Below are 8688 nucleotides of genomic sequence, written 5' to 3'. Positions count from 1 at the left end.
GGTTCTTCACTATCTCTACCTTTTGGGTCTCCTCTTGCTCCTCTGGAAATAAGGCTGCGTGCAACCGATTTATTGCATCCCTAAGATGATCCCTTCTTTCTTGTTCTATGTCAACAGCATAATTGGGATCGTGTTGCTCTTGGATTGATGGATGTGGGTGCTCTTTCACGAATGGTGGTGATGGGATGGAGAGATCATTATGTGGTTGAAAAAGAAGTGCACTAGAGCTTGAGGTTGACTATTGGGGGTAGAGGGTTGGTTCATACGGGATACAAGAGCTTGGAGAGTAGAAGTTAGACCAGTGAGAGAGGTAAGTGTGTTCTCCATGGAGGTTTGGGATGGATAGGAGGGTTCATTTGTTGGGAAGAATGGTTCATGATAGGAAGGTGGTTCTTCTTGATAGAGATAAGGAGATGGTGTATGTGGAGATGGTAGTTCTTGGGAGTAATTATGTTGGGATGGGGGTGGTTCTATGTATGGTTCATTTGGCTCATAAGGTGGTTGGTATGGTGGATAAGGGTTAGGGTCATATGGAGGTGAATGGTGGAAAGGAGCTTGTGAGTATAGTGGTTCAAAGTTATGTTGAAAAGGTAGTTCATAAGCGTATGGTGGGGCTTGTTGGTAACTACAAGGAGGTCCACCATATTCATCATCTTGGTATGCACCTCAGAATGGTTCTTGACCATAGTAATTTGATGGAGGTTGGTTGTCATGAAGGGGTCCAACATAACTAATGTCTTGGTATGCATTATAGGATTGTTGTTGGTTATAGCACATTGGAGGGGGTTGTTGCCAAGAGGGTTGATCAAATCCTTGTGGCTCCTCCCATCTTTGATTCTTCCAACCATGATGCCTGTTCTCATTATAGCTTCCATTCCTTAAAACAACATTGGAACCAAACTTAAAGCCAGAGGGGTGAGAACTCATAGTAGCTAATAAAAATTAAAATAAAAAATAAAAACAAATAAACAGCAAAAGAAGATATTTACAATAACCAATAATAAGGCACACGTTTGCAATTCCCCGGCAACGGCACCATTTTGACGAGAGGATTCTTGCGTGGTCTAGAATTTCACAAAAATAATCGCGTTGTAAGTATAGCTTCTAAACCAAAAAAATTCTTTCATACAAAAGAACTTGTTTGTCACTAAAGCAAACCCAATAAAATTTATAACCGAAGTATTGAAACCTCGAGTCGTCTCTCAAGGAATTGCAGGGAGGTGTATTTATTATTGATTATGAGTTTTCTGAGAAATTTGGAGTCTGGAAAATGGGCACAAAAATAATTATAAATTAAAGTAATGAAAATTAACAAGAGGTTTTATGTAATTAAATTAAAAAGCCTTGATTGGGAGAATGATTAATTGGAAGTTCTATCCTTGTTGGAATTTTCTCAAGTGTAGTATCAAAAGGTTGTTATTTTCTCTTAGTTAACCCTTACTAAATAAAGGAAAGTCAAGTGATTGAGCTAACTCTTATTTGCAAATCCTAGTTCTCTCCCTTGGGAAGGTCTAGTGTTAGTAAATAGAGAATTAGCCAACAACTTCCAAATTAACTGTCCACTTGAGCATTCCAACTCAAGTTTCTCCTCTTAATTAATTCATCAATTAAAGCTAAGAATGTAAAAAGCTAAATTAAAATCATAAATCTGAAATACCTCAAATTGCATTAAAAAGAAATTAAAATCTAACATGAAGAGTTCATAAGCCAATGGCTAAAAAGAGAATCAATAAGAAAAATAGAATAAACTAGTAAGCTAGAACAAATAAAAGTATAAGAGAAGTTAAATTAAAGGAACATTGAACCTGGAATGGAGAAGCAATCCTAAAATTAAGAGAAATCCTAAATCCTAAATCCTAAATCCTAAGAGAGAAGAGAGAGCCTCTCTCTCTTAGAACTACATCTAAAACTTAAAAATTGTGAATTATCAGCCTATCCTCATGAATAAATAGATTCCCCCACTTTATAGCCTCTAATCTGTGTTTTCTGGGCCGAGAACTGGGTCAAAAGCAGCCCAGAAATTGCTAGGGGTGAAATCTGCCACGCTGGTTTTTCGTCACTGTGACGTGTGCACGTGATTCACGCTTGCGCGTCACCTAGCTGTACGGCCACTATGTCAAATTATGTATCATTTCGAAGTCCCGGATGTTAGCTTTCTAACACAACTGGAACCGCCTCATTTTAACTTCTGTAGCTCAAGTTATGACCGTTTGAGTGTGAAGAGGTCAGGCTGGACAACTTAGCAGTTTCTTCAATTTCTTGTATTCTTTCCACTTTTGCATGCTTCCTTTCCATCCTCTAAGCCATTCCTGCCATGTAATCTCTGAAAACACTTAACACACATATTAAGGCATCGAATGGTAATAAGAGATGATTAAAATACACAAATTAAAGACTCTAGGAAGTAAGTTTTCAATTATAAAACAAATTCTGGGAAGGAATTGTAAAACCATGCAAATAGTATGAACAAGTGTATGAAAGATTGATAAAATCCACTCAATTGAGCACAAGATAAACCATAAAATAGTGGTTTATCAGCTAACAATGGTAGATAAAAAGGTTAAGGCTATTTGGGCAAGTGAGCTATTGAAATAACGGCCTCAATCATGTAAATGCATTCATACAGAATATAATAGACATATAGAATCGAACAAATCAAGGATTGCAATCATAGAAAGAGAACAATGAACACAAGAATGGAAATAAGTGGTTATAAGTTGTAACCACATAATTGGACTCAAAATTCACATGCTTGTGTGTTCTTAGCTCAAAAACCTTTTCCAAAATTAATTCCTTCAAGCAAGTTTAACACAATTTTTTTTTTCAAATTGGTAGGGTGTCTAAAAAATAGTTTCTTAGAAAAAAAATCATCACCCTAACCAAGTAGTCCTAACAAGAAACAACTACAATGCAAGAAGTGTTCAAATGCAAAAACTAGAACTAGCCATGCAAATTATCTTAATTGACAAAAGAAAATTAAAATTTGGGTATTGAAAAGAAAGAGTTGTTACCTACGGATGTCGATAAACGACTTCCCCACACTTAGAAATTTGCCTGGTCCTTCATGCTATCGGTAATGCGCAAGGTGGGATTGGGGTCGGCACTTCCACTATCCATCTCTAGAGTGCTCGCTTCACTTTGGTCTGAAGTGGATGTTGAAGTGTCCGACTCCTCCATAGGTGGGTTAGCACAACCCAAGAGCTTCTTCAAGTAAACATAGTGGCGTTTGTTCCGCCGCTCATATCGGTCTACCTTTTGAGTGAGCTCAATAAGCAATTGGTGGGATGATTTCTGTGGTGCTGATGAGGTGGTAGGAACGTCGAAAAGAATATCCATGTTAAGGTTTGCAGTTCCCGCAGGTGGCTTGAGATACTTTCCACTCAGAATGATGTTGTCCTTCGCCGGAATTATCACTTTCACGTCCTTAGCCTCTTGGGGAACTCCAGCAGTAGCAACCAAATCCGTCACCAAGGCGGGAAATGGGAGGTTACCTTTAGTATGAATGCGACCCATTGCTTGTCGGATGAGGAGAGGGACATAGTGGGACAAGATTTGAGCCCACACTCTAGCCTCCACCGTAAGCGCTTATGCCTAAATGCACTTAGGTCGGGCCCTGGCTCCCCCTGGGGTCCATTCTGCTCCCGGTTGGGCAATGACTCTAAGGATAGGGCTCCAATTATAACCGAATCCGTTGCGCTGTCGTAGGACTTCTTGGAAACCATCCGTCCCATCCGGTTCTGGCAAAACATTAAGTATCTGCTGAATGGCTTCCTCTGAAATGGGGACTTCCTTCCAGTGCACGTAAACTGATTGAAGAGAAGGTGAGTGATAGTTGGAGTAGAACTCCACCACCCAAGAAAAATTAGCTTCTTGTGGTTTCCGATTGAGAAATCCCCATTGTTGCCGCTCAATGCAGGGTATGACAAACGGAACAAGGTGCTTGATAAACCCCAATTTTGTGGTTTATTTTGTACGTAATTTAGGGGATTTTATCAACTTATCTCACATTTATGCAATGAAATAGCATGGTTTTGTAATTCTCCTTAAATTTGTGCTTAAGTGTGAAAACATGCTTTTTAGGCCCTAAAGTTGCTAATTTTAATTCACTTTAATTCCATTTGATGTCTTGATGTGTTTGTTTAGTGATTTCAGGTTCATAAGGCAAGTATTGGATGGAAGAAGTGAAGAGAAAAGCATGCAAATGGAGAATTCATGAAAAATGAGGAGTTGCAGAAATCTGCCAAGTGACGCGTATACGTGGCCTATGCTTATGCGTGGGAGGGACATCTGCCAAATGACGCGTATACGAGGCCCATGCATGTGCGTGGGAAGAAAATCTACCAAGCGACGCGTACGCGTGACCCATGCGTACGCGTGACAAGCAACACGTGACCAACTTAACAGAAAATGCTGGGGGCGATTTCTAGACCTGCTGAGGCCCAATCCAACTCATTTCTGAAGCTATTTAATGTAGAATTCAAGAGGGAACAAAGGGAGAGCAATTAGTTGTAGGATTAGCATCATGTATGTCAGTTTCTAGAGAGAGAAGCTCCCTCTTCTCTCTAGAATTAGGGTTCTTAGGCTAATTTTAATCTTAGATCTAGGTTTTGTTTCTTGTTTTCATCTAGTTTTCTTTATGAATTCTTGTTCTTTTACCTTTGTTCTTCTTAGTTCTCTTGTTAATTTTCCTTTTTATTCCTCTTTCATGTTTGAGTACTTTTGTTGGATTTGGTTTTCTTTAATGCAATTGATGTTTTATATTTCTTTTATTGTTGAATTGAGTTGTTGATTTTACTTTTCTTGCTCTAGGTAGTTGTAGATTTTACCATTTCTTGTCATTTACCATGCTTTCCTTTTATGCCTTCCAAGTGTTTGACAAAATACTTGGTTGGATGTTAGAGAAGCTTTTTGAGCATTCTTGGCTTGGAAAGAGGAATTGGGCAATCTTGAGTCATTAATACCCCATTTAGTTTGGTGATCTAGAATTGTTTGTTAATATTGTTTCCATTGACTCTAATCTCTTGCTAATTCAATTAGTAAGTTGATTAAGACTTTTGGATTGAGATTAACTAGTCTTATTTGACTTTCTCTCGTGTGAAGATAACATTATACCTTCTTCTATTGTTAGAGATGACGAAATAGGATAAATTCTTGTTAATTATTGTTATGATTAGTGACTAGGATAGAAAGCCTATATTCTCAATCCTTGCCATGAATGTCTCTTTTTATCACTTGCTTTCTTTAGTTGCTTGATTTACTTTTCTTGTCATTTAATTTCTTGCCCCTTTTATCAAATCAAATCCCCCTTATTCCTTCATAGCCAATAATTGATCACTTTATTGCAATTCCTTATGAGACGACCCGAGGTTTGAATACGTTGGTTAATTTTCATTGCGGTTTGTACTTTTGACAACCAACATACTAAAACTTTGATTGAGCATAGCTTGTCGGTTGGGAACTATACTTGCAACGAAGTTATTTTTCCTAACCGAGAAGAAATTTTTAGCCGACGGTTATGCTCTTTCAGTGCTCTGGAGGAACGAGGAGAGGTTCAGAGTGGTAATTCCTTTCAACCAAAATGGGGAACATGAGCTCACAAAAGCGATTCGTGAACCTTGTGGAGTCATTTGCAGGGTTGCCCTTCTCTTGCTCATCAATATGAATGATTATTTTCACTCTCTTGGAGGGAGGCTTTACTTTTGGTGCAGGGCGCGCCTTGGTAGTTGTTCTTCGAGGTGCTCTTTTTGTAAACGGCTTTTTTGAAGCCTTTTTCTTGTTCGTTCTGATGGCCATTCTGAAAAAGGAAGGAAAAGAGAAAACATTAAAACTCAAAGAAACAACGCTTAAATAATAACATGAAAGTGAGAAATAATGCCACAAAGGAATAAAGCGTCTTGAAGACATGACAGCTGTAACATGTAAGCAAGACAACAATGTAATCATAGGGGCATATCACTAACATGAGATGCAATAGTGAGAGAAGCATGCAAGTAAAAGCATGAGAAGAATAGGCTCAAGCATCAATAACAACACTAAGTAACACATGCAAGAAAGATAAATAGCACAAGAAAATCATTCACCTAGTCTAACTCCAAGACAATGAAGCATGCAAATGAAATAAAGTGGAGTTAGAGAGAGTGGAATCACCAATCTTGCAATATGGTGCAAAGAAGCAAGTCATGGGTAATGAGCATATGAATGGTAAAGATGAAGCACAATAGGCTCAATACACAATAAGAAAGCAAGTATAATGAGAAAGAAGTACTAAATTGAAAGCATAATGTCAAAATGAACTAAAATACCATAGGTGCTTTTCATAAAACACTTGGTGTGCAACTTCTAAACAATAAGCAAGTTTAAGAAATTCAAAGATGTAACACCCCAAAATGAAATACCAATAAACAAAACAACACTACATAACACAAATAAGCCAAATGATATCAAAATATCCAACCAATGCAAGTGGTACATTGAAGTTCAACACCCATGAAAAAATGTAAAAAGAAAGAGAAGAAACAAAAATGGAGTGTAACACAACAAAATCAAAATGTAACTAAGAAGAAAGAAAATTAAGTAATGGCATACAATTAAAAAGAAGGGAATATTAAAAAGAAAAACAGAAAGAAAAGAAATAAAACCTTGAAAGGAAGAAGAAGGTAGAGTTGAGTGTAGGTGAGAAAAGGAGAAGAGAGAGAAGAAAAAGAGAGGAAAGAAAATGTGGGACCACCGGAGGTGGTAAGAAGGAAGAAAAAGAGAGGAAGAAGGAATAGAAGGAATGAGTTGAAAAAAGAAAGAAAACAGGGGCGCTGCACGTAAGTTGCGTCGGTGATATGACGCGTGTGCGTCGCCCACGCTTACGCGTGGATGTTAAAAATAGGCGATGACGCGTGCGCGTCACCCACGCATACGTGTGAGGAGAAATTGTGCTCCACGCACAAAATTCACACAAATCCGGCCCAACTCTCTAGTTTTTGTACCAGAGGTTCCAAAATTGGCAATTGACGCGTATGTGTGGGTGAGCCAAAAATCCAGTGATGCGTAGGTGTCATATGACGCGCACGCGTGGAGTGAGATTGTGCTCTGGGCACAAAGGCAGCACCACTCCAGCGCAACTCTCTAGTTTTTGTACCAGGAGTTGCAACTTCATCAAACAACACGTGCGTGTCGCCCACGCATACGCGTGGGTATGCGAAATGGACAGACGACGCGTGCGCATCGCCCACGCTTACGTGTGGGAAGGACTGCGCTCCCAGCACCATTCTTGCACAATTCCAGTGTAACTCTCTTGTTTTTGTATCAAGAGTTGTGAAGACGCATCGACGCATACGCGTCGCCCACGCTTGCGCGTGGGGCAACCTTTTTTTATTTTCCATAAACATGAGGAAAGGAAATTATAACATAATCTTGGCAGTAATTCAAGCTAAATAGTTCAAAAACACTCAAAACTTCATGCAATACTCAAAATTAAGCATTTTCTTCAAGATTACCAATTCAACCAAACCAAGATCAATGAAATCCTCATGAGCATCTCAACAAAATCAAACAAAATCAAGCATACTTAGACAAACTCACAAAATCAAGAAATCACAAAATCCAACAAAGACTCTAAAAACTATATGCAAGAAACTATGTAAAATGGAAGATCATACCATGGTGGGGTGTCTCCCACCTAGCACTTTTCTTTAACGTCCTTAAGTTGGATGGTCATGAGCTTAAACTTCTCCTCTTCCAGGTGCATCTTCATGTAAGAACACCTCCACTTCCCTTGGGGACTTGTAGCCATGATATTTCTTTACCCTGTGGATGTTCACTTTGAATGTTGCACCACTTTGAGGGTGGAATAGCTTGGCCACACCATAGGGCTTCACCTCCTTTACTCTAAAGGGACCATCCCACCATAAACGGAACTTTTCGGGCATGAATCTGAGCCTTGAGTTGTATAGAAGAACTTCGTCACCCTCTTGAAAATCTTTCTTGCAGATATGGTGATCATGGAATGCCTTAGTCTTCTCTATGTAGATCCGTGCATTCTCATATGCCTCCATCCTAAGACATTCAAGTTCCTCTAGTTACGATTTCCTGGTTATACCTGCCTTGGTAAAATCCATGTTGCACTGCTTAACCGCCCAATAGGCCTTATGTTCAATTTCAACCGGGAGGTGGCATGCTTTCCCATAGACAATCCGAAAGGGATTCATCCCTAACAGAGTCTTATAGGTCGTCCTATATGCCCACAATGCATCGTCCAACCCAGAGCTCCAGTCTTTCCTTTGTGGATTCACCACTTTTTCCAAAATTCGCTTTATCTCCCGATTGGACACCTCCGCTTGCCCATTAGTTTGGGGGTAGTAAGTAGTTGCAACCTTGTGTAGTACCCCATATCGCTTGAGTAGTGCTTTTATCTTCCTGTTGTAAAAGTGAGATCCTTGGTCGCTCACGATTGTTCGTGGTGACCCATAGCGGCATACAATATTATTTTTAATGAAAGAAACAACCGTATTAGCATCATCAAGGCGGGTAGGTATCGCTTCCACCCACTTTGTTACGTAATCAACCGCTAACAAAATGTGAAGATAACCATTTGAGTTAGGAAATGGCCCCATAAAGTCTATGCCCCATACATCAAATATTTCACAAAACAGCATTGGTTGTCGAGGCATTTCATCCTTTTGGAATGCATTTCCAGAC

The 8688-nt window shown here is 39.3% G+C and overlaps 1 protein-coding gene across 1 annotated transcript; it reads right to left on the bottom strand.

Moving 5' to 3' along the window:
• Positions 1 to 7712: 7712 nt before the first annotated feature.
• Positions 7713 to 8045, bottom strand: LOC107484049 (uncharacterized). The gene has a single exon (XM_016104659.1). It carries the CDS (start codon positions 8043 to 8045, stop codon positions 7713 to 7715), a length of 333 nt encoding a protein of 110 aa, XP_015960145.1.
• Between the last annotated feature and the right edge of the window lie 643 nt (positions 8046 to 8688).

Source organism: Arachis duranensis, chromosome 4 (genome assembly GCF_000817695.3).
Source record: "Arachis duranensis cultivar V14167 chromosome 4, aradu.V14167.gnm2.J7QH, whole genome shotgun sequence".
Taxonomy (NCBI): Eukaryota; Viridiplantae; Streptophyta; class Magnoliopsida; order Fabales; family Fabaceae; genus Arachis; species Arachis duranensis.
This window is presented reverse-complemented; position numbering and strand designations above follow the sequence as displayed.

Coding starts and splice junctions, on each gene's coding strand:
- LOC107484049 (XM_016104659.1), bottom strand. CDS start 8,045: ATGGAGGCATATGAGAATGCACGGATCTACATAGAGAAGACTAAGGCA.